Consider the following 26,996-nt stretch of genomic DNA (forward strand, 5'->3'; position numbering starts at 1 on the left):
TTGTAAATGTCTGGAAACAGTTCTTTTTTACCTTGATGAGGCTGTTCACAACCCAAATGTTTCCAGTTTCTGGAGGGACAAGGTAAAGAGAAAAGAGAAAATGTTTTAATTTTACCCACAGGTGTAAATGACTAAATTGTTTTAAACCATCAGTGACTTGAGGAGAAGAGCTTTTTTATATCTGAAAACAAAAATGAGAAGCCAGTAATATGTCAGACAAAAAGTCATGAAAACTTTAGTCATATTTAGCAGTCTGTTCAATCTCATGTTCTGTGGTCCTTGCCTGACGACCAAGGACATCAGTAAAAATGATAGTCTGCAAGAAGTTTGTGAAGTTTTTTGCCAATGTCTGTATGACCTGTCCAGCAAAGTGGATGACCCAATCACTGGAGATTGTATAAAACACATTTTAACTTTTTTTTTTCTTTTCTATTGTGAGATATCAACCCTGAAGCCAGGAAAGGCTTTAGCTTATGAAATAAAAGTGAGGTTTGAAAGGGACCCAGGAAAAGCCAAGTGGCTGTCTTGGACTTCCCATAGCCCTGACTGTTTGGTTTATGCTGCTACTGCTGCTAAGTCGCTTCAGTCATGTCCGACTCTGTGTGACCCCATAGACGGCAGCCCACCAGGTTCCGCTGTCCCTGAGATTCTCCAGGCAAGAACACTGGAGTGGTTTGCCATTTCCTTCTCCAATGCATGAAAGTAAAAAGTGAAAGTGAAGTTGCTCAGTCGTGTCCGACTCTTCGAGACCCCATGGACTGCAGCCTACCAAGCTCCTCCGTCTATGGAATTTTCCAGGCAAGAGTATTGGAGTGGGTTGCCATTGGTTTATAACCATTGTTTATCCTTTTTAAATTTCCCGATGAGGAGTTAATTTTGTAGAAGCAGAATGATCTTTGTCCATGTGTGCCATAGTCTCCATAGATCACTGTGAAATAACACTCATTCATTTTATCAAAGTAACAAAAGATTTTATAAGCAAGTATGTACTTTGGCCACCTCATGCGAAAAGTTGACTCACTGGAAAACACTCTGATGCTGGGAGGGATTGGAGGCAGGAGGAAAAGGGGATGACAGAGGATGAGATGGCTGGATGGCATCACCGACTCGAAGGATGTGAGTTTGAGGGAACTCCAGGAGTTGGTGATGGACAGGGAGGCCTGGCGTGCTGCTATTCATGGGGTCGCAAAGAGTCAGACACGACAGAGTGACTGAACTGAACTGATGAATCACTTAAAGACAAAGAAATTTGTATAATCTGTTATCAAAAGCCATATTCCAAACTTTGTTTGGAAGAGAAAACCAAATTCCAGCTTGGTACCAGCTTATATTCACTGTAAAATAATAGCTTTTTTACTTAGTCAAAGTAACAATAAGACTTCAAAGGCAGTTTAATGTCTTAAGAAAATGTACCATGCACAAAACTCTTCTTTCATTTGCTACAAACCTTTTTCACACTTTTTTGTATTCATCACTTCATTTATCTATTTAGCAAATAACCACCGGTAAGTTTAGGCTCACTTCTTTTTTAATAGACTGTAATTTTATTTTTCATACCTTTTTTTATTAAAAACATAAATCTCATTTTCCTTAAACCATAAACTGTCTTTTATATTAGCATTTTGTAGATTGGTGAACATAAATACCAGTTTTAATTTTTTCTTAACAGAGAACATCTCAGGATGGCACTAAACATATTTATTAATAATCCAAAATCTCTTTAGTTTCGCTGTTAGTGTTCAGTAATTAATGTTTCAAAATCTTAATTTGTTTGGAAATGACCTAGCTATTTAATAAACTTTTATCATTTAGTTTAGCACAACCCTAGAAATTTAAGTTACCCCAGTCCTCAGATTATTTTAGATGGACATTTCTATAATATAATTATTTTAGTAGAGTTTATCTAAAAGTTTTCATCTCATATATATTTGTATGTGTGTGTTATTTTTGAAGTTTCTTCACTCGAGTTACTTTCCTTGTCGACAGATTTAGTTTACATTAAGCCTAGGCACAATCAAAGTATTACACAATGTTGACTCAAGACATAATTAGCTTAATAAAAAAAAATTAATGTTAGATAGTTAATATTTAATATTTCTCAGTTCATGTGAACCTGAAATTAAATACAGCTCATTTATAAATTAACCTCATATTATCCTAAAACAAAGACACACACTGAGATACAGATAAATTTAGACAGACAGACGGACAGAGATCTCATAGTTTTCCTCTTGAAATTTAAAATGTCTCTTTGCCTCTTCTTTTTTTTTCTTGGTTTAAGTTCTACCAATTTGTTCATGGCTGGAGTCCCAGATAGAATGGGCTGTGTATCCCAACTTCAGGTTTTTTCCCAGGCCTGTTTTTGTTTCTCAGGCAGAATTGAAGCTCCAAAAAAGTATTTTAACAAGTCAACTTTTTCCTAATTGTACATGCCAGAATAACCGGTTTTGCAATTTCAAATAAGATTTTATTTTAACCAGTCTTCTCTGGAGTCTAAAGAATATCCTGGCCACTCAGTGTCAAAAATGTCATCTTTTTTGTAGTCATAGTTTCATAGCTAAAAAATAAACCAAAGCGTGTTCAAATGGGCTCTAATGACAGGGGTGGCCTGACTGATAAGATGTTCCAGCAGGGATTGTCTCTCTGGAGCGGTGAGGTCTTCTCTTAAAGTAAAGAAAGCCTGTCCTTTAACCTCTATTTTCTCCCAGGCTCTTCTGTAGTGTCGCCTCACCTGTTCTATAGCCTGATCTTCCATAAGCACTTGATCTTGAGTTCTCCCCCAATTTCCACTGCCTATCAATTGATCTGAAGAGATGGGGATCTACCTGACTTGGTCATGAGCTTCCATTATCAAACGGGAACCCTCAGCTAGTCCCTGCACTATTCCCATGATGAAAGGAGAATTTATTCCATAATTCTGAACAGCTTGCTTAGGTTCCTTTAATATTTTGAATCTGCTTGTGTATAGCCTTACACACCTCACTAGGAGTATTAGGATCTGTCCCAGGAGCTATCCGTTCATGTATTGTCAATGGAAATGCCCTAGCCATAACCTCCAAATCACCCCTCCTGTCGAGCGCCAAAAAACCTTTCTGGAGGAGTGACAGAACTGCTGTCTGTCCTAAAGAAGCAAAAGCTTGAGCCGCTCCAGCAGTTAAGACAAGAGGGGGAGGAAGAGGAGGCAGAGGAAATTCCTTTCTTAAACAAAGGCGAAAAGGAACTGCAGCTTGTTCTACCCCCTTGGGCTCTGTATATTCAGGTCCTCCCTCTGATGGGGTTTCACATTCATCCTCACTCCCTTCTGAGCTTTTAGGGTTCAGAAGAGGTTCCAAAGCAGATTTTCAGTGTCCAATTGACCTGATAGATGCAGGCAAGGGCACTCCCTTGCAAAGAAGTTTCTCTAATTCACTACCTACCTTCTCCCATGTTCCTAAATCTAAAGAAGGGAACCACCAGCAATGTTTCTCAATGGTTGGTAAAAGCTCCAATAGCCGGCCCTCCTCCACCCCGCTGCCTCACCTCTTAAAAGCTGCCTTACAAGGCATATATACGGCGGGTATTGTTCCGAGCTTTTTGAATTTCCCAGGCTTAACCCCGGTTTCAGTGCCTGAGGGAGTGTTACTTACTGCAAAAGGGGACTTCCAGAGGCCTCACCCCACTCTTCCTCGGGACCCTGCTACGATTGTTTAACTTTAGCTTCCCTCTCGGCGATCCTTCACTTTCGAGCCCCGCATTGGGCACCACTTGCTGCGGCCAGAGCAGCAGGTAGGAATCGATGATCCAGCAATCCCACTGCTGGGCATACACACTGAGGAAACCAGAATTGAAAGAGACACGTGTACCCCAATGTTCATCGCAGCACTGTTTATAATAGCCAGGACATGGAAGCAACCTAGATGTCCATCAGCAGATGAATGGATAAGAAAGCTGTGGTACCTATACACAATGGAGTATTACTCAGCCATTAAAAAGAATACATTTGAATCAGTTCTAATGAGGTGGATGAAACTGGAGCCTATTATACAGAGTGAAGTAAGCCAGAAAGAAAAACACCAATACAGTATACTAACGCATATATATGGAATTTAGAAAGATGGTAACAATAACCCTGTATACGAGACAGCAAAAGAGACACTGATGTATAGAACAGTCTTTTGGACTCTTTCAGAGAGGGAGAGGGTGAGATGATTTGGGAGAATGGCATTGAAATATGTATAATATCATATATGAAACGAGTCGCCAGTCCAGGTTCGATGCACAATACTGGATGCTTGGGGCTGGTGATCTGTTTCACATATGATAATTTACATGTTTCAATGCTATTCTCTCAAATCATCCTACCCTCACCTTCTCCCAGAGTCCCAAAGACTGTTCTATACATCTGTGTCTCTTTTGCTGTCTCGCATATAGGGTCATTGTTACCATCTTTCTAAATTCCATATATATGTGTTAGTATACTGTATTGGTGTTTTAAAGATGGGACCAGGGGACTCATGACCTCTAGGATCAAGAGCCCTGCTGACTGATTCCACATTGCTTTTATTGAGCTCTTGGTATGCAGAAAGTATCTGGTTTTTAGATAACATAAGGTTCCCATGCCCCCAGTCACATCCCAGAGTTAATGCTCTTCTCTGTACTTTTATGTTACCTCCTAGTGCCAAGGGCATCACACAGCCGGGGGGCAGCAATCTTCGCAGGAACATCAGAAGAACCGTCAGTGTGTGCACAAGCAGCGTTCTGAACTTGTGCTGACCCAGAGTTCCAAGGTTCACACCATGTTCCTCCTTAGCTCAGCAAGGCATGACGAGCCCAACTAATCAGCCCGATGTACGTTTTCTTTAGATTATACTTAGTTGCTATATCTGGCTTATATTCTTTACCTATGCTGTTCTTCTCATGGCTTACCCAGAGCGACAGGTAACTGACTATTAACCCTTGCATCCCCCTTCTCATATTTCACGGGGAGATTAGGACTTTGTAGAAGGTTCTGTGCTCGCCTCCACGACAGGACAAACACACAGTCTCCCTCCCCCTAAGGGGTAAGGCTTCCCACGTCTCTCCTCCTTGACCCACTCCTTCCTTTCCTCCCTGTCGGGCTGTCCCCCAGCAGGCCTACAAGCCCTGCACTTGCCCAGTTTCAAGACCCAAGAAAGCACCCAGAGTCAGCAACACAGACATCATTGGTTTAATGGATGGGGGGCTTACACATTGGAATCAGGGTCCTGGGGTGACACCCACACTCACTGTGCTGCCAAGGGAGCAGGTCCTGGTGGCAGGTTTTGCTCCCGGGGGAAGGGGGAGGTTATCAGTTACAGGGGACACTGAACCAGGTGGGCTCATCGGTTACCAGGGAAGCCAGCAGAGAGGCAGGCCCCTCACTGCCCCTTTAATAAGAACTGTCACTAGGTGGGCCTGGGACAAGTGTCGTAGGAAGGAAAGTCAGGCAGGTGAGTGGATGGATGTGAGGCAAGCACTGGTGGAGCCAGGGAGGGACAGAGAGCAAGAGGACAGCCATCTTCAGTGGTCAGAACCTCTGGACTAGGAGTAGAGGTGACCTGCCATGGACCAGGCTGCCCTCACTTAATTAATGAATTAATTAAAAAAAAATTTTATTGGGAAAAAATACAGTGTAGCCTTAGTTTCTGCTGTACGGCAAAGTGAATCAGCCACATATATACATATATCCCTTCCTTGAATTATACTGAGTAGAGTTCCCTGTGCTCTACAGTTGGTTCTTATTAATTATCTATCTCATACATGTGTTTGTGCTCAGTCCCTCAGTCCTGTCCGACTCTTTGTGACCCCATGGACTGTAGCACGCCAGGCTTCTCTGTCCATCACCAACTCCCAGAGATTGCTCAAACCCATGTCCACTGAGTCAGTGATGCCATCCAACCATCTCATCCTCTGTCATCCCCTTCTCCTCCTGCCTTCAGTCTTTCCCAGCATCAGGGTCTTTTCCAATGAGTCAGTTCTTCACATCAGGTGGCCAAAGGACTAGAGTTTCAGCTTCAGCATCAGCCTTCCAATGAATATTCAGGGCTGATTTCCTTGAGGATTGACTGGTTTGATCTCCTTGCAGTCCAAGGGACTCTCAAGAGTCTTTTCCAACACCACAGTTCAAAAGCATCAATACTTCAGCACTCAGCTTTCTTTATAGTCAAACTCTCACATCCGTATGTGACTACTGGAAAAACTATAACTTTGACTAGACGGACCTTTATCAGCAAAGTAATGCCTCTGCTTTTTAATAAGCTGTCTAGATTGGTCATAGCTTTTCTTCCAAGGAGCAAATGTCTTTCAATTTTATGCCTGCAGTCACCATCTGCAATGATTTTTTATTTTCGAGCCCCCCAAAATAAAGTCTTTCACTGCTTCCATTGTTTCCCCATCTATTTGCCATGAAGTGATGGGACTGGCTATCATGATCTTTGTTTTTTGAATGTTGAGTTTTAAGCCAGCTTTTTCACTCTCCTCTTTTACTTTCATCAAGAGGCTCTTTCGTTCTTCTTTGCTTTCTGCCATAAGGGTGGTGTCATCTGCATATCTGAGGTTATTGATATTTCTCCCAGCAATCTTGATTCCAGCTTGTGCTTCATCCAGCCCGGCATTTCACATGATGTACTCTGCGTGTAAGTTAAATAAGCAGGGTAACAATATATAGCTTTGAGGCACTCCTTTCCCAAATTGGAATCAGTCTGTTGTTCCATGTCCTGTTCTAACTGTTGCTTCCTGACTTGCATACAGATTTCTCAGGAGGCAGGAAAGATGGTCTGGTATTCCCATCTCTTTAAGAATTTTCCACAGTTTGTGGTGATCCATACAGTCGGAGAAGGCAATGGCACCCCACTCCAGTACTCTTGCCTGGAAAATCCCATGGATGGAGGAGCCTGGTAGGCTGCAGTCCATGGGGTCGCTAAGAGTTGGACACGACTGAGCGACTTCACTTTCACTTTCATGCGTTGAAGAAGGAAATGGCAACCCACTCCAGTGTTCTTGCCTGGAGAATCCCAGGGACGGGGGAGCCTGGTGTGCTGCCATCTATGGGGTCGCACAGAGTCGGACACGACTGAAGCGACTTAGCAGCAGTAGCAGCATACAGTCAAAGGCTTTGGCATAGTCAATAAAACAGAAGTAGATGTTTTTCTGGAACTCTCTTGCTTTTTCAATGATCCAACAGATGTTGGCAATTTGATCTCTGGTTCCTCTGCCTTTTCTAAACCCATCTTGAACATTGGGAAGTTCACAGTTCACATACTGTTGAAGCCTGGCTTGGAGAATTTTGAGCATTACTTTGCTAGTGTGTGAGATGAGTGCAGTTGTGCGGTAGTTTGAACATTCTTTGGGATTGGAATGAAAACTGACCTTTTCCAGTCCTGTGGCCACTGCTGAGTTTTCCAAATTTGCTGGCACGTTGAGTGCAGCACTTTAACAGCATCATCTTTTAGGACCTGAAACAGCTCAGCTGGAATTCCATCACTTCCACTAGCTTTGTTCGTAGTGATGGTTCCTAAGGCCCACTTGACTTTACATTCTAGGATGTCTGGCTCCAGTTGTGTGATCACACCATCATGGTTATCTGGGTCATGAAGATCTTTTTTATACAGTTCTTCTGTGTATTCTTGCCACCTCTTCTTAATATCTTCTGCTTCTGTCAGGTCCATATGATTTCTGTCCTTTATTGAGCCCATCTTTGCATGAAATGTTCCCGTGGTATCTCTAATTTTCTTCAAGAGATCTCTAGTCTTTCCCATTCTATTGTTTTCTTCTATTTCTTTGCATCAATCACTGAAAGAGGCTTTCTTATCTTTCCTTGCTCTTCTTTGGAACTCTGCATTCAGGTGGGTATATTTTTCTCCTTTGCCTTCAGCTTCTTTTTTCTCAGCTATTTTATATATACATTATTAATGTGTATCTTATACACAGTAGTGTATATATGTCAATCCTAATCTCCTAATCCATCCTTTCCCCCACTTTCCTCCTTGCTCTCTCATTTTATTTATTTCTCCCTTTATCCCCACTTCCCTCTCCGACATCACCCAGCATCCCCCAGGCCTCTAATGCATCTCCTCCTTGCTCTCTCATTTTATTTATTTCTCCCTTTATCCCCACTTCCCTCTCTGACATCACCCAGTGTCCCGCAGGCCTCTGATGCATCTAATGACACCCTTCTGATGAACACCTACTTGCATGCCAGCTTGTCCTGTTTTGCAGGCGTGCATTTCGGTGCTGCAAGGACCTGGTTCTTGGTGTCGCTCAGCGCCATGCCTGAGGCCCTATCTGGCTGTGGGTGCCTCTCCTCTGACGCTGCTCAGGCTGCATGGTGCCTGGGGCTTGAGTCTTCGCATTTTCCTCCTCTTTCTCTTGGGAGTGGGGGCCAGCTCCCCGTTGCCTCCAGCTTGTCACCACACAGATGCTGTGTAGCAGACATCCCACAGGTCTCCTCGTGGACATGGCTGAAACTTTTCTTGGTATTTACATTCCCAGGAGTGGAACCACACCGCCCCTGTCAGTTCAGGTGACTCAGTCGAGCCTGACAGCTTTCCAGAACTGGCTCCTGTCTCCCGCCGTTCTCAGCAACAGGCGCAGTTCCCAGCTTCCCAAGTTTCCCAGTGGGACAGGCACAAAGCGGCAAGTTGCCGCTATGACGAGCATTTCTCAGGCTTCCAATGACCTTTGGAATGTCAAGCCCAATTTAGACAACTACAGTCATCCCCCTTATCTGTGGGAGATTGATTCCAGGACCTCTGCAGATGCCAAAGTGCACAGATGCTCAGGTGCCTTATATAAAATGGCGCAATTTCTGCATGTTACCCACCCACATCCTCCTTTATACTTCATCTCTTTTTCTTTCAATTTTATTGCGATATAATTGATATACAGGCGGATTCTTTACCAGCTGAGCTACCAGGGAATCCCATAATTGATATACAGCACTAGATGTGTTTGGAGGCTTCTCTGGTGGTCAGTAGTAACAAATCCACCTGGCAAGGCAAGAGACATGGGTTCAGTCCCTGGGTCGGGCAGATCCCCTGGAGGAGGGCATGGCAACCCACTCCAGTATCCTTGCCTGGATAATCCCATGGACAGAGGAGCCTGGCGGGCTACAGTCCATGGGGTCACAAACAGTCGGACATGACTGAGCGACTAAACAACCAAGAATAAGTTTAAGGTGTGCAGCATGATGACTAGACTTACATACATCATGCAATGGTTTGCACAAGTTAGTAAATATCCACCATCTCATATAAACACAAAGTTAAAGAAATAGAAAAAAAATTGTGATGAGAACTCTGAGCATTTGCTGTCTTAACAACCCTCCTACATACTTTAAATCATTGCTAGGTTACATACAATGCCTAGTACAATGTAAATGATATGTCAATAGTTGTAAATACAATGTAAATGCTATGTAAAGCATTGCCTGCCAGACGCAAATTCAAGTTTTGCTTTTCGAGTCTTTCAGAAATTTTTAAAAATCTTTTCAGTTCCTGGTTGGTTGAGTCCAAGATGTGGAATCCACAGAGAGAGAAGGGAGGGCTGACCTTATTTTTCTTTCTGACAGGCAGGAGGAGGAACAAGGGCCAGTTGAGGGAGGAACCCCAACTCCCTGGTGCCCAAGCACGCTAGGCCGTCATGCAGCTGTGCTTCTCAGAGAACTGCCAGGTCCCGCTTTCCTTCCTGCTCTCAGCTGGCAGCCTGCTGCTCCTGCCTCAGGCACCTGTCATGCAGGGGCACGCAGAGGCCAGACCTGGGGCTCAAGGGCCTGTTGCTGCTAGAACCCAGAAAAGAAGGGTGAGGAGTGACTACCCGCTACTTCAGTGTCACAGCTTATTTCTAGGAGAAATAAACTTTATATATATATATATATATATATATATATATATATATATATATATATAAAATATATATGTATGAAAGTGAAAGTGTTAGGCACTGTTTATGACCCCATGGACTATAGCCCACCAGGCTCCTCTGTCCAAGGGATTCTCCAGGTAAAAATTCTGGAGTGGGTTGCCATTTCCTTCTCCAGGGGATCTTCCCAACCCAGGGATCAAACTCAGGCCTCCCATACTACAGGCAGATTCTTTACCATCTGGGCCACCAAGGAAGCCCATAAATATGTATATATAATACATATTATATATAATATATACATTATATATTATATATAAACATTATATATAATACATAAACTATAACATTAATATATTAATAAAGTATATTAATACTTTAATATATTGAATATACTATCATTGAATATACTATATATAGTATATATATTTGATATATTTAACATGTATTTAATATATATAATATAATATACTTAATATACTATATATAATTTAATATACTATACTAATATAATATACTTTAATATAGTATTATACTTTAATAAAGTATAATAATAAAGTATATTAATATTACTATATATAAGGCTCCACTGGTAGAAGTATATATTAATAGATACATATATTAATATATACTATGTATTAATATGCATTAATATGTTATATAATATATTAATATATAATGTATATAATATATATTAATTATTATAATGTATGTGTATACAGGCATACTGTAGTTCATGGGGTCACAAAGAGTCCAATATGGCTTAGCAACTGAGCAGCAAATATGCATATATATATGTGTGTGTGTACATACATATATATATATATATATATATGTATATATGACTGAAGCACTTTGCCACACACCTGAAACTAACAACATTGTAAATCAACTATGAGCTATTCTTCCATAAAAAGGAAACCACTCACTGCTATTTTCTCAACATAAAAATGTATTTGAATCTTACTGAAATCATATTAAATACATAAAACTGCATTTGATATGTTTGCAGGCACAGCCCTTAGCTGAATCATAAAAAGACAGGCTATTTTTTAAATCTTCCCAACATTTTTGCAAAACGGGTTCCCTTGCCTTATGGCCTTCTCCTTCCCTGTTACTCAGAAGTTGAATTCCTCACCTGAGTTTAACTTCTCTCTGCTTTCTGGGCTGTGTCATGGAATCCCTTACGGAGCAGGCCTGCTCAGGAGATAGCTAGCACAGGGTTAATGGCTGGGAACATGGTTGGTTACACCCAGGACGTTGTTGATAACCATGGACCCTCAGAAGCAGCATGGGTGATGCTTTGCCCAGGTTCCGGAAGACAGGCTGCCTCTTTCACCCTGTGGGAATATTTGTCCCACTTATTTGTGATGTTACCAGGCCCTGTTTGCTTCTCTTTTTCCAGCTGGCTTAAAAATAGAGTAAAATACCATTTCCGGTTCCACGCCCTGCCTCCCATACTAATCTGCTCTCATTCTGTCTCCAAACTACCACTTCCACTGGGGGTCAGGAGGTACAGTGTCCCCATGACCTTGGGATATTTTAAGCAACACTGGGGCTGGGCCATATTAGACCTTCCATCTTGCTGGTCACACCACAGCTGTCTGCACGTCCAGAACTCGGTGAGGACAAGAGGGTTATGTAGCCAGGGCACCTACCAGCATGGTGATGATGGCAGAGGGCCTGAAAATGTTGCCTTTCTCCAAGAGCAGGGGGAAGAGGAATCTCAAAGAAGTCCTGCCAAGAAGAGCAGGGTCCACTGAGCAAGTCTGTGTCCTTGGGAAGAGAAATACAGGTGGCAGGCAGGATGAGTGTGGATCCCACTTTAGGAGTGTTCTCTCTAGACAGTACAGAGCCTCCTTGGCTTACCTTTTTTGAGGGCTGTGCTGGGTCTTCATTGCTGCTCGTGAGCTTTCTCCAGTTGCAGCAAGTGGGGGCCTCTTATTGCAGTGACTGCTCTCCTTGTGGAGCACAGGCTCTAGACATGCAAGCTTCAGTAACTGTGGCTTGTGGGTTCAGTAGTTGTGGCTACAGGCTTAGTTACTCCGTGAATGTAGGATCTTCCTGGAGGAGGGATCAAATCCTAGTCCCCTACATTGGCAGGCTGATTCTTAACCACTGGACCACCAGGGAAGTCCCGCTTCCTTGACTTTACAATAGAGTTGCATCCCAATAAACCTATCATAAGTTGAAAATATCACAGGTCAAAAATGTATTTAATACACCTGAACATCCTAGCTTAGCCAAGTTTACCTTAACTGGGCACAGAACATGTACATTAGCCTACAGGTGGGCAAATTCATCTATCACAAAGTCTGTTTATAATTGTGTTGATTATCTCCTGTAATTTGCTAAAAACAAAAAAAACAGAATGGCTGTCCACATACCGGTTATTCACCCTTGTGATCATGCAGTTGACTGGGAGGAGCTGTGACTGCCACTGTCCAGCATTACAAAGGCACTGGACCCCACAGCACTAGGTGGGAAAGGATCGTTGTTGTTCAGTCACTGAGTCGTGTCCACTTTCTGCGATCCCATGGACTGCAGCATGCCAGGTTCCTGTGTCCTTTACTATCTCCCAGAGTTTGCTCAAATTCATGTCCATTGAGTCGGCAATGCTATCTAACCATCTCATCCTCTATCGTCCCCTTCTCCTCCTGACTTCAATCTTTCCCAGCATCAGGGTCTTTTCCAGTGAGTCAGCTCTTCACATCATGTGGCCAAAGTATTGGAGCTTCAGCAATAGTCCTTCCAATGAATATTCGGATTCTCTGCCACTGAGCCACCAGGGAAGCCCTGGGAAAGGATAGAAATTCACAATTCAAAGTATAGTTTTCTCTGAATTCATGTTTCTTTCACACCATCATAAAGATGAACCATCATAAGTTCATCATAAAGATAAATCATCATAAGGAACCAACTGTACACACTCAGGATATCAGCAGAGTCTGGAAACAGACTTTAGGCAGCGTGTTAGTTACATTTTTAAATATTATGCTCAGTGTGTTTTTAGGTAAACTACCCCTGAATTCAAAGTAATGAGCATTATCATTAATTTTTTAAAAAACTAAAATAAATACACTTTCATGTTCAAAACTGAGAAACATTGAGAAGATACTGTATTTATAGCACTTTCGCATGTTAATAGTTGGACAACTTGCTTTAAATTTAGGTAACTGGAGATTAAGAAAAAATGTATTTAGTATATTATATGAAAATGTAAGTGAGGTAACATATATGTTCATATATGTTATAGATAAACTGTTTATATATTGTTAATCCATGTTTTCCAACTTTGCAGATGTCCTCTGCAGGCATAGAAAAGTCCAGAAGAAAATATACCAAAAGAGAAAACAGTGATGATTACTTAGAATAATACATAAGACTTTTTCCCTTCTTTTTGCCTTTCTATTACTTTCAATTTTTTTCTTCAGAAATTAGATTAAAAAAGATAAAATCCCAAGGTCCTTTGTTATTACTAAAAGCAAACCAGAGCTGCTGTAGCGCATGTACAGAAAGCCCTGACTCCAGGTTGCTCATCCCCTTTGTAGTGGGGGAGCAGGTTCAGTGGCTCTGAGTTTTCTGCCAAAGTAAGTAAGGTTTCTGCCTCACCAAAGGGCCAGATGTCCATTCACTTGTTACCGAACCAAACCTTGATATGCTCACCTTCTTGCAGCAAAGCCAGTCTGCTGACACTGGGTTGTACTGCAGGAAAGTACAGCATTTATTCCAGGTGCAAAGCAAGGAGTCCAGGCAGCTAGTGCTCAAAAGACTAGAACTTCCTGATGGGTTTCAGGGAAGCATTTTTAAAGGCAACCTGAGGGAGAGAGCCTTAGAGTACATGATCAACTTGTGCACAGTTCTCTGATTGGCTGATAGAGAGGTGACAGGGCAGGGTACCAGGGGTTAACGTAATCACTCCTGAGGCTCCAGTAGGTCTGGAATATACATGCTAATAGTGGTCATCGGGTGGCTTCCCAGTGGCACTCACTAGTGGTAAAGAACCTGCTTGCCAGTGCAGAAGATGTAAGAGATGTGGGTTCAGTTCCTGGGTAGGGAAGATCCCCTGGAGGAGGGCATGGCAGCCCACTCCAGTATTCTTGCCTGGAGAATCCCATGGACAGAGAAGCCTGGTGGGATGCAGTCCATAGGGTCACAAAGAGTCAGACACGACTGAAGCAACTTAAAACACACACAGTAGTCATTGGGTAGTTAACCTCTTCCTTTTGGTGGTGGTTTTAGAACCTGGAAAACAACTCAGTGATGTGCATGAGATACTGTTAGCCCTGCTGTGGACTTCAGGGAGGAACTAAAGATTCTGTCACTGCCATATGGCTGATTTACTGTTTGAATTGTTACCAGTTCTCCTGGCCCAACTGCTACTTTTGTCACTATACAATCACATACCTTCAGTCATTAATCCTTGAGTCAGGCTTTTGTGACTCTGGGGAGTCCTGGGAGACTAAGCTCTTCTACAGACGAGAGGCAGGCAGAGGACTGTGGGGCCAGGGGGAGAGTGGGGATCTGGCCCAGGAAGACCCCATAGGGTCCTGCTCCGTTACGTATTTGTTCAACATGTTGATGGAGCAGCTGCTTGTGCTGCACACCCACTAGGTGCTGGGGGTGCTGTGAAAATAAACAGATGACATCCTGTCCTCATGCAGAAGCTTTTAAAGAGGGAACTATGGGGTGTTAAACAGTGATGAGCACTAAGCAAAAGAAAATAAAACGGGCAAGCTGGACGGTGCGAGGTGGGTTGAAGCTTTGGTTAGTGATGGGGGTAGTGCCAGTGAGGGGACGAAAGGTGTGAAGAGCTAAGTGCGATGTTGGGGTGCACTCCCCCCAAGAACTCTGTGGCCTCCTGGGCACCAGGACTGGGCATGGACCAGCATCCGCATGATCCCCAAGCAGCTCAGCCCTGGTCCAGCTCAGCCCCATGGCACTTGGCCATCACAACACTCACGGGTAGTCCTGACTCCCACAGCAGGGCCTCCCAGCCACCCTGCCGGCCGAGCTTTCATCCAGGTAGATGAAACAGAAGAGCACTGCAGGGATCCATAATGCAGCATGTCCCCACTCAAACTGGAGGAGTGGGAGCACTTTCTGATTTTCATTTTTTTCTGGAGACTCAGGATTACAATTTAAGCCCAGCACAAGACTCTGGGTTCTGTGGGTGATGACAGATAGCTGCACCTGTGAAAGGAGGGAGACACAAGTGATGGCAACGAGGCACCCAGTAGTGGGAGATGCAGGTAGTGCCCAGGGCTGGCTGACCCCATCCTCCCCAACTGCTGCCCTCTATTGCTGGGCAAGACATCTCTGGGGCCTGCCACCACTGACATAGCAGCCCAGGCAGAAAACCTCAGTGTCTCCAGCTTAAGGGAAAGGAGAGAGGTCAGCCAGGGCCAGAGTGGTGTTGTGGAGGCAATCTGAACGTGGGTTGGAAAAGAGTTTCCAGACACAGAGCATCTCAGAAGGGAGTGAGTTTATAGAGACCAAAGAGCAGAGATAATGTGGGTGCTGCGAGCTAGCAGGCTGATACCTCCAGACAGACCAGGAGAGCTGACCCCTTTCGTGGATTAGTAGCCAATTTTTATAGCCTCAAAACAAAGAAAATTTGTGCTGGAAGGGTGGCATTAGTTGATTGGTTAGGGTGAGCACTGGAAAGGGCATTTTTGCCTAATATGGAGTCAGGAAGCCTGTTCATGAAGATTAAGGGGTGGCTTTTGGCAACGATGAGGTGACCTTGTTTCTGGGCTCTCCTTCTGGCCTTGGTACAAGGTCTTGCACCTGTGGCCTGGGGGCAGGACTAACAGTAGTTAGGAGTGTGTGTGTGTGTGTGTGTGTGTGTTTTAGGTATGTAAATTCAGAAGCTGGACAGATGTTCCACAGGCTACTGGTTGGTTCACCATAATACTTAACGATTAAGAGTGATTCCCAACTCCTTTTAAATGGTTCCACCTACTCAGCATCCCCTCCTTTTGCATATTTGGTATTTGAATACAAAAGCAGGTTCAGTTAGCTTCACATCTTCCCAGTTTTCCTCTACCACTACTGGCATGGGAGGCCATTCCCTCCTCTGGGGGATCTTCCCAACCCAGGAATTAAACTGAGGTCTTCGGTGTTGTAGGTGGATTCTTCACCATCTGAGCCACCTGAGAAGCCCTCTACCACTCCTGGGATTTGCCAGTACGAAGTCCTGGGACAGACAAACTGCCATTCATAGCCAAGCAGTGGTTTCTCCTGATCAGTACTGTGTGGTGCTAACTGTTACATTCTTGTTTGTTGCAGCCCCAACCCCAAAAAGGCAAAAATGTGACCACTGGTCCCCGTGTCCTGAAGACACCTACGCTTACCGGTTGCTCAGCGGGGGTGGCAGGGACAAATACGCCAAGATCTGCTTTGAGGATGAGATGTAAGTATCAGTGCAAGAAAAGAAAGCCTAGCTCCCCTGCGTGGTTGTTTGCCTTCTCTGAGGCTGAAAAGTGAAAATGAAAGTCGCTCGTTGTGTCTGACTCTTCCTGACCCTATGGACTCCTCTGTCCATGGGATTCTCTAGGGACGAATACTGGAGTGAGTTGCCATTTCCTTCTCCAGGGGATCTTCTCAACCCAGGGATCGAACCCAGGTCTCCCACTTTGCAGGCAGAATCTGAAACTGACTAGGCAACAAGTCTGTCCCAGGAGAGAAAGGCATGTCTTGGACTTCAGCCAGAGGCTAGGGGCATCCGAGGGGAGCTGAGAAAGCCTGCTGTGCCCATGGTGGGGTGGGGACACATGGATTGTCTCTCGTGGTTTTATGTGTCACATGTTGAGCTTCCATCTGACAGCAGTCAGCACAAAACTCAGGGCTTTCCAGGCGGCACTAGTGGTAAAGAACCCATCTGTTAATGCAGAAGATGTAAGAGACGTGGGAGTTCAGTGCCTAGGTCAGGAAGATCCCCTGGAGAAGGAAATGGCAACCCACTCCAGTATTCTTGCCTGGAGAATCCCATGGACAGAGGAGCCTGGCAGGCTCCAGTCCATAGCATCAGAGTCAGACATAACTGAAGCGAGTAAGCACGCTTGCACACACACAGCACAAACTTCAGGATATATTTTGCACTCTAGCCGTTCAAAATCAGGGAAACACCAAAACTCAGGACATAGCTGTCCTTGCATTTGGGTTTTGAGTCTCACCCTCCTGAATAGTCAGTGTCATCTCTCCCTGCAGCCCACACCCCTTGCTCAACTCAGTCCAGGTTCCCTGCAACTGCCTTACCCTTAATAGCCCACTAATCCCTGGCACTTGGAACACTCCTAGCCCAGCGTGTTCCATGACTAGAGCTGCATAACAGAGTACACAGACAGTGCAGCTTAGGCAACAGACATTCATTCTCTCACACTCTGGAAGCCAAACGCCAAGATCAAGGTGTGGGCAGGGCTGGTTCCTTCTGGGGCTGCTAGGGAATGTCTGTCTCAGGCTCTCCCCTTGACTTGCAGATGCCATTTTCACCCTGGGTCTTCACATCACCTTCCCTCCTTGTGTCTTGGTCCCAGATTCCCCTCTTTGAAAGGACACCGTTCATATTGGATTGCTGTTGTTGCTCAGTTGCTAAGTCATGTTCAATTTGTTGTGACCCCATGGACTGCAGCACACCAGGATCCCTGTTCTTCACTATCTCCTGGAGTTTGCTCAAACTCCTGTTCATTAAGTCGGTGATGCCATCCAACTATCTCATCCTCTACCGCCCCCTTCTCCTGCCTTCAATCTTTCCAGGCATCAGGGTCTTCTCCAATGAGTTGATTCTTTGCATGATGTGGCTAAAGTATTAGAGCTTCAACTTCAGCATCAGTTCTTCCAAAGAATATTCAGGCTTGATTTCCTTTAGGATTGCCTGGTTTGATTTCCTTGCTGTCCAGGGGACTCTCAAGCGTCTTCTCCCACACTACAATTTGAAAGTGTTAATTCTTCGATGCTCCTCCTTCTTTATGGTCCAAATCTCACATCCATACATGATGATTGCTGGAAAAACTATAGCTTGGACTAGACAGACCTTTGTCAGCAAAATGATGTCTCTACTTTTTAATACCCTGTCTAGGTTTGTCATAACTTTTCTTCCAAGGGTCAAGTGTCTTTTAATTTCATGGCTGCAGTCACCGTCCACAGTGATTTTGGAGCTCAAGAAAATAAAATCTGTCACTGTTTCCACATTGTCCCCTTCTATTTGCCATGAAGTTATAGGACCAGATTCCATGATCTTAGTTTTTTGAATGTTGAGTTTTAAGCCAGCTTTTTCACTGTCCTCTTTCACCCTCATCAAGAGGCTGTTTCATATTGGATTAGGGTCACTCTAAAGAACTTGTTTTAAATGAGTCATCTACTCAAAGGTCCTGTGTCCAAATGAGGTCACATTCTGAGGTTCTTAGGATTAGTATAACATTTGAACTTTGAGGGAACACAGGGTAACCCACAACACCCAAATTAAGGATGGTTTGGGTGATTAAGTGATTACTGCAGATAAAAGAAACTGAGTGCTCCTAACCCTGAGTAGGAGGTCATTTGGAATCATCCCACCAATTCCCCCAAAGCCAGGCCAACCCTCCCTTCTTTGTTAGTTACTTGTTGCCTAGAGCACTTGGCTCATTCGCATTTTCCTCCCTCCATCTCAGTCACTTGTCTCTGCACACACCTCATCCACCAGGGAGTGGGCAGCATGCTCAGAGAGGGGGTCAGATTCAGTTCCACATGCCTTACTTGGTCCTGGCATATCCTTTGTTCAGTATTTATGAGTTGGGTAGAAATAGCCCCTCTATGGGTCCATCCCTTCTCCAAGCCCCATTCACTCTGCCAGACAGTTTATTGACAAACGTTCATCCACCAATGAACCCCCGGGGGTGAGGCACTCAGTGGAGGGACCCTGACATGGAACATGTGGCTCCTGCCCAAGAAGTTGACATCACAGTTCAGGGTTCGCCACCTCAACCCCATGGCCACAAGGGCCTGCTGGTTCTGTGTGGTGGGGGCCTCACTGGGCATTGCAGGCTTGGCAATTCCCCAGGCCTCCACCCACTGGATGCCATAGAGCCTTCCCCCCTCCCTCTGGCTATGACAACAGCACTCATCCCAGATATTGTCACATGTCCCCAGGGTGGCATAATCCTACTCCCCACCCCATTAAGAACCACTGGTATGGAGAGAACAAGTTGGCAGAGGAGTAGGTGGACGTGGAGTACATCTCTCTCCACAGATACATCAGGAATACACCTTCAGACACAGAAGTGCATGTGGAACACCAGCTGAGAGCCAACAGGAGTACCTGACCAGTGGAAAAGAATATATAAAACCATGCAAAACTCAGTAGCATGAAGGAACTACGGGGAAAAACTGGAGTGTTAGTAGGACTGGACCTCGGCGGGTGGGGGACTGAAGCAGGGGTCCAATCCCCACATCGGGTTAGTTGTCTGAGGCAGAGGAGAGACATTTAGGGCTGAGAGTGAAAAAGCTGATCTGTGGCAGCCTAAATGAAATGAGAATCAGACAGTCCTTGCCACAGCCATACATACCCCGGACAGGGACACAGGTCCTCTGGAAGACACAGCGGCTAGGAGCTGAAGTTTAGGGATTGTGGAGCAATCCCAGGGGGAGGGCTGCTGATGACTATGGAGAGGTGGATTGAGGGGATGTGAGGTAAGAGATTGTGGAGAAAAGATTCCTTTTCCACTGCTCCACTGGGCAGCCATAGGAGCAAGGCGAAACTGCTGAGTCACATGTAGTGGGTGGGGCCATCACCATAGGCTCTCTCTCCCCACATGCCAGCACTGGCAGCTGAACAATAGAGAGGCTGGCCTGTCAAACGCCTGATGCACTGAACTACAGAGCAGGACCCCACTCGGGGTGCTCCTTTAAGTGCCTGATGCGCTGATTTACAGAGTAGGACCCCAGTCAGAGGGGCCCCCTCTGTGTGCCTGATGCACCAAACAACAGAGAAGGACCTCAGGGAAGGGAGCCCTCTAAGTGTCTGAATGGGCAGAGTTATGGAGAAACACTGGCCAAAGAGGCCTTCTGATCGCCAGCTACAAGAGGCTCGAAAAAAGACTCTGATAGAGCCATAACTCCTGCAGTGGAGGCAGTCTGTGTCCCTGCACACTTGGTGCCGCCAGGGTCGCCTCAAGCCAAGCAGCTGCGCTGCCTTCATGTTCAACTCTCACTGGGGCAGAGCTGCCACAGGCAAAAAAAAGTCTTTCATCCATGTGCGCAGGGTCGCTTCGCTCACGTCTGACTCTTTGTGACCCTGTAGACTGCGGCCTGCCAGGCTTGTCTGTCAGGGAGGGGGTTCTCCAGGCAAGAATACTGGAATGTATTGACCAATACTGGTTGCCATACCCTTCTTAGAGCACTGTGTTTCCTGCTGCCCTAGCCGCCAACTCCCCTGAGTTACCTGGTGCTGCCAGAACCCCTGAAACCCAGGCAGCTTCACGACCTCCATACCTGGCCCTCACAGGGGTAAACCCAAGTCCTCCAGGGAAGACTCAGGAGCAAACTTCAGTGGATGACCCACATACAGAGGTGGAAATAAAACCACAATTGAAACCCAGGGGCAGTGTGGCTAAGAAAGACCCAAAACCTTCCCACCAGCTGTACAAGCTGCAGACAAAATCCACACAATCGACTAGGCAGACTCTGTCTATGAAATATATAAAAGGACACTGAGAGCTCCCACAGAAGAAAACGCACTAGTTCTGATAGCTGTGGACATTGGAGGCAAGAACACACAGGAGAAGGACCAGATTAGAATCTGAGCTGCCCCCACAGCAGGTACAGACATCAGCACAGTGTTGGAGGGCATTCTAGGGAGGTGAGGTGGACTATGACTCCAAGCCAAGGAAAGGACTCTGACAGCAGTGACTCAAGAAAAAGGTTTATTATTCTTATGTTTTCATTTGTTCTGTAGATTTTTTGGATTTTTTCCCCCTTTTATCCCCTCTCTGTTGGAGTTGACGATTTTATCAGCACTATGAAATCTAATTAAGCTTTTGAGCTTTTTTTTTTTTTCCTCAGCCACATTTTCTATTGTTGTTATAAACCTCTGCCTCTATGTTGGGCTTTTGCAGTTCTGTGGAGTTTTCCTTTTTTTTTTTTTTTTAATTTCATTTTTATTTTCTCTTTTTTAAATTTAAAATTTTTTAAACCTGTTATTATTTTTTCTACATTTATACCTTTGTTTGGCTTTCTTACTGTTCTTTTCCCCTTTAAATTAATCTTTAATATATATAAATCTTCTTCATCTACCTCGATTTAACCTTGCATGTCTATTCTTTCTTTTATTTCTTTCCTTTCCTCTCAACATATTTGTTACTTTTGTTTTCATTGCTTTATTTCCCCCTTGGCACCTTGTTTTAGTTTTGTTTTCCAGTTTGTGCTTTAGTTAGCTTTGTTCTTATAACTGGTAAATATAATTTTTGATTTCTTTGTTCGCTGTGTCAATCTACTGTACTTTATTTTTGTTGGACTGTTTTCTCTTTGCTCATGGGTGTATATGTATATGTGTATATTTCATTTTTTTAATTCTCATTTGCCAGTTTTCTAACTGCCATTTGTCTGCAGTTCATCTTTGGTTTCTCATTTTTGGATATTTGTTTTAATCTCACTTAATGCCATAACAAACCACTTGTGGAATCTTCGTTCCTGAAAAGAGATCAAGCCCTGAGCCTTTGGAGTGGGAGCACTGACTCCAAGACCCTAGACTACCAGAGAACTAACTCTGCTGCTGCTGCTAAGTCGATTCAGTCGTGTCCAACTCTGTGCGACCCCATAGACGGCAGCCCACCAGGCTCCGCCGTCCCTGGGATTCTCCAGGCAAGAACACTGGAGTGGGTTGCCATTTCCTTCTCCAATGCATGAAAGTGAAAAGTGAAAGTGAAGTTGCTCAATCGTCTCCGACTCTTAGCGACCCCATGGACTGCAGCCTACCAGGCTCCTCCATCCATGGGGTTTTCCAGGCAAGAGTACTGGAGTGGGGTGCCATTGCCTTCTCCGGAACTAACTCTAGGGAGTATCAAATACTGAGAACTCACATAAAGGAAACCAGTTGAATACAAGACCTGGCATCACCCAACCACCAGTAGCACCATGTGCAGGATGCCTCATCTAAACAAAACAAAACAAAAATACAAACCCAATCATCAACAGACAGGATTACCACCTAACTCAACCTTGACCATCAGAGGAAAAACAAACAAAAACTCAGCACAAATCTCACCCGAAAAGAAGCTTACACAAACCACTGGACCAACCTTAGAGGGCAGAAACCAAAAGGAAGAAAGACTTCAACCTTGAAGCCTGGGAAAGTTCAGTTCAGTCTCTCAGTCGTGTCTGACCGACTCTTTGAGACCCCATGAATTGCAGCACCCCAGGCCTCCCTGTCCATCACCAACTCCCGGAGTTCACTCAAACTCACGTCCATCGAGTCAGTGATGCCATCCAGCCATCTTATCCTCTGTCGTCCCCTTCTCCTCCTGCCCCCAACCCCTCCCAGCATCAGGGTCTTTTCCACTGAGTCAGCTCTTTGCATGAAGTGGCCAAAGTATTGGAGTTTCAGCTTCAACATCAGTCCTTCCAATGAACACCCAGGACTGATCTCCTTTAGTATGGACTGGTTGGGTCTCCTTGCAGTCTAAGGGACTCTCAAGAGTCTTCTCCAACACCACAGTTCAAAAGCATCAATTCTTTGGTGCTCAGCTTTCTTTACAGTCCAACTCTCACATCCATACATGACCACTGGAAAAACCATAGCCTTGACTAGATGGACCTTTGTTGGCAAAGTAATATCTCTGCTTTTCAATATGCTATGTAAGTTGGTCATAACTTTCCTTCCAAGGAGTAAGCATCTTTTAATTTCATGGCTGCAATCACCATCTGCAGTGATGTTGGAGCCCAAGAAAATAAAGTCTGGAACTGTTTCCACTGTTTCCCCATCTATCTGCTATGAAGTGATGGGACCAGATGCCATGATCTTCGTTTTCTGAATATTGAGCTTTAAGCCAACTTTTTCACTCTCCTCTTTAACTTTCATCAAGAGTCTTTTGGGAAAAGGAGACCTCAAACATAGTAAGTTTAAAAAAAAAATAATGAAAAGGCAGAGAAATGCTACACAAATGAAGGAAAAAAACTAGAAACACAGAAGTACAAGTAAATGAAGAGGAAATAAGCAAATTACCTGAAAAATAATTGAGAGTAATGATAGTAAAAAATGATCAAAACCCTTGAAAACAAAATGGAGAAAATGTAAGAACCAATTAACAAAGACCTAGAAGAATTAAAGAATAAATATACAGAGACAAACAACACAATTACTGAAACTAAAAATACTCTAGAAGGAATCAATAGCAGAACATCTGAGGCAAAAGAATGAATCAGTGAGCTGGAAGATAAAATGGTGGAAATAATTTCTGAAGAGAAAAATAAAGTAAAAAGAATGAAAAGAACTGAGGATAGTCTCAGAGACCTCTGGGACAATATCAAATGCACCAACATTCAAATTATACAGATCCCAGAAGAAGAAGAGAAAAAGAAAGAGTATGATAAAATTTTTTAAGAGATTATAGTTGAAAATTTCCCCAACATGGAAAAGGAAGTAGTCAACCAAGTCCAAGAGGCACAAAGAGTCCCATACAGGATAAACCCAAGGAGAAACACGCCAAGACACATACTAATCAAACTAACAAAGACTAAACACAAAGAAAGAGTATTAAAAGCAACAAGGGAGAAGCCACAAGTAACATACAAGGGAAACCCCATACGCTTAACAGTTGATCTTTCAGCAGAAACTCTGCAGACCAGAAGGGAATGGCAGGATATAGTTAAAGTACTGAAAGGGAAAAATCTACAACCAAGACTACTGTACCTGTCTAGGATCTCATTCAAAATTGATGGAGAAATAAAAAGCTTTTCAGACAAGCAAGAGTTAAGAGAACTCAGTACCACCAAACCAGCTTTACAACAAATGTTAAAATGGCTTTTATAGTCAAGAAGTACAAGAGAAGAAAAAAAGATCTACAAAATCAACTGCAAACAATTAAGAAAATGGCAATAGGAACAAATATATCAATAATTACTTTAAATGTAAATGGATTAAATGTTCTAACCAAAAGACACAGACTGGCTGAATGGATACAAAAACAAAACTCATATATATGCTGTCTACAAGAAACCCACTTCAGACCTAAAAAGCACTTACAGACTGAAAGTGAAAGGATGGGAAAATATATTCCATGCAAATGGGAAGCAAAAGAAAGCTGGAATAGCAATCTTCATATCAGACCTTAAAATAAAGATTACAAGAGATAAGAAAGAACACTACATAATGATCAAGGGATCAATCCAAGAGGAAAACATAACAATTGTAAATATTTATGCACCCAACATAGGAGTACCTCAATACATAAGACAAACACTAACAGACATAAAAGGAGAAATTGACAATAACATAACAATAGTAAACTTTAACACCCCACTCACGTGAATGGACAGATCATCAAAACAGAAATTAATAAGGAAACACAAGTGTTAAATGACACATATGATGAGATGGATCTCATTGATATCTTCAGGACATTCCATCCAAATGCAGAAGAATACACCTTCTTCTCAAGTGCACATGGAATATTCTCCAGGATAGACTACATCTTGGGTCACAAACCAAACCGCAGTAAATTTTAAAAAATTGAAATCGTTTCAAGCATCTTCTCTGACCACAATGCTATGAGACTAGTTATCAATTACAAGAAAAAAGCTGTAAGACACACAAACACATGGAGATTAAACAACATGTCTCTAAATTACCAACAGGTTACTGAAGAAATCAAAAGGGAAATCAAAAATTTTCTAGAAACAAATGACAATGAAAACACGACAGCTCAAAACCTATGGGATGCAGCAAAAGCAGTTCTAAAAGGGAAGTTTATAGCAATACAGTCCTACCTCAAGAAACAAGAAAAGCACCAAATAGACAACCTAACTTTACACCTAAAACAACTGGAAAAAGAAGAAGAACAACAACAACAAAAAAAACACACCAAAATTAGTAGAAGGAAAGAAATCAAAAACTCCAGCGGAAATAAATGAAAAACAAAAGAAAGAAACAGTAGTAAAGATTAATAAAACTGAAAGCTGGTTCTTTGGGAAGATAAACAAAATTGACAAACTTATAGCTAGACTCATCAAGAAAAAAAGAGAGAACAGTCAGATCAACAAAATTAGAAATGAAAAAGGAGAGGTTACAACAGACAATGCAGAAATACAAAGGATTATTAGAGACTATTATAAACAACTATATGGCAATAAAAAGGATAACCTGAAAGAAATGGACAGATTCTTAGAAAAGTTGAATCTTCCAAGACTGAACCAGGAAGAGATAGAAATTATGAATAACTCAATTATAAGCATTGAAATTGAAGCTGTGATCAAAAATCCCCCCAAAAACAAATGCCCAGGACCAGATGGCTTCACAGGAGAATTCTGTCAAACATTTAGAGAAGAGCTAATGCCTATCCTTCTAAAAGTCTTTCAAAAAATGGCAGAGGAAGGGACACTTCCAAACTCATTCTACGAGGCCACCATCACCCTGATACCAAAATCAGACAAAGACAACACAGAAAAAGAAAACTACAGGCCAATATCACTGATGAACATAGATGCAAAAATCCTCAGAAAAATTTTAACAAACAGAATTCAGCAATACATCAAAAAGCTCATACACCATGATCAAGTTGGGTTTAGTCCAGGAATGCAAGGATTCTTCAATATATGCAAATCAATCAGTGTGATACACCATATTAACTAATCGAAAGATAAAAATCATATGATAATCTCAATAGATGCAGAAAAAGCCTTTGACAAAATTCAGCACCCATTTATGATTAAAACTCTTCAAAAAATGGGCATAGAAGGAACCTACCTCAACATAGTAAAGGCCATATATGATAAACCTACAGCAAATATTATTTTCAATGGTGAAAAACTGAAAGCATTCTCCCTAAGATCGAAAACAAGACAAGGATGTTCACTTTCACCACTATTATTCAACATAGTTGTGAAAGTCCTAGCTATAACAATCAGAGAAGAAAAGGAAATAAAAGGAGTCTAGATTGGAAAAGAAGAAGTAAAACTCTCACTGTTTCCAGATGACATCAAACTGTACATAGAAAACCTTAAAGATAGTATCAGAAAATTGCTAGAGCTAATCAGTGAATTTAGCAAAGTAGCAGGATACAAAATCAATACACAGAAATCACTTGCATTTCTATATACTAACAATAAAAAATCAGAAAGAGAAATTAAGGAATCAATCCCATTCACCATTGCAACAAAAAAAAATTAAATATCTAGGAATAAACTTACTTAAGGAGACAAAAGAACTGTACACAGAAATTTATAAGACACTAATGAAAGAAATCAAAGATGACATAAACAGATGGAGAGAGATATTCCATGTTCTTGGGTAGGAAGAATCAATATTGTGAAAATGACTGTACTACCAAATGCAATCTACAGATTCAATCTGATCCCTGTCAAATTACCAATAGTATTTTTCACAGAGTTAGAACAAAAAAATTCACAATTCATAGGGAAACACAAAAGACCCTGAATAGCCAAAGCAGTCTTCTTGAGAAAGAAGAATGGAGCTGGAGGAATCATCCTTCCTGACTTCAGATTATACTACAAAGCTACAGTCATCAAGACAGTATGGTACTGGCACAAAAACAGAACTATAGACAAATGGAACAAGACAGAAAGCCCAGAAATAAATTCATGCACCTGTGGGTACCTTATTTTTTTACAAAGGGGGCAAGAATATACAATGGGGCAAAGATAGCCTCTTCAATAAATGGTACTGGAAAAACTGGACAGCTCCATGTAAAAGAATGAAATTAGAACACTTCCTAAAACCATACACAAAGATAAACTCAAAATGGATTAAAGACCTAAATGTTAGACCAGAAACTATAAAACTCTTAGAGGAAAACATAGGAAGAACACTCGATGTCATATATCAAAGCAGGATCCTTGATGACACACCTCCTAAAGTAATGGAAATAAAAACAAAGTAAACAAGTGGGACCTGATTAAACTTAAAAGCTTTTGTGCAACAAAGGAAACTA

General features: G+C 42.9%; 1 protein-coding gene across 1 annotated transcript in view; it reads left to right on the plus strand.

The window, feature by feature from the left end:
* FAM3B (family with sequence similarity 3 member B) overlaps window positions 1–26,996 on the plus strand; it is a 66,725-nt gene that overhangs the window by 12,600 nt on the left and 27,129 nt on the right. Inside the window, exon 3 of the mRNA XM_027546706.1 lies at window positions 16,147–16,270. Within this exon, the coding sequence (XP_027402507.1) occupies window positions 16,147–16,270 (124 nt within the window). The remainder of the gene's footprint in view (window positions 1–16,146; window positions 16,271–26,996) is intronic.

The sequence above is a fragment of the Bos indicus x Bos taurus genome, chromosome 1 (genome assembly GCF_003369695.1).
Source record: "Bos indicus x Bos taurus breed Angus x Brahman F1 hybrid chromosome 1, Bos_hybrid_MaternalHap_v2.0, whole genome shotgun sequence".
NCBI lineage: Eukaryota > Metazoa > Chordata > Mammalia > Artiodactyla > Bovidae > Bos > Bos indicus x Bos taurus.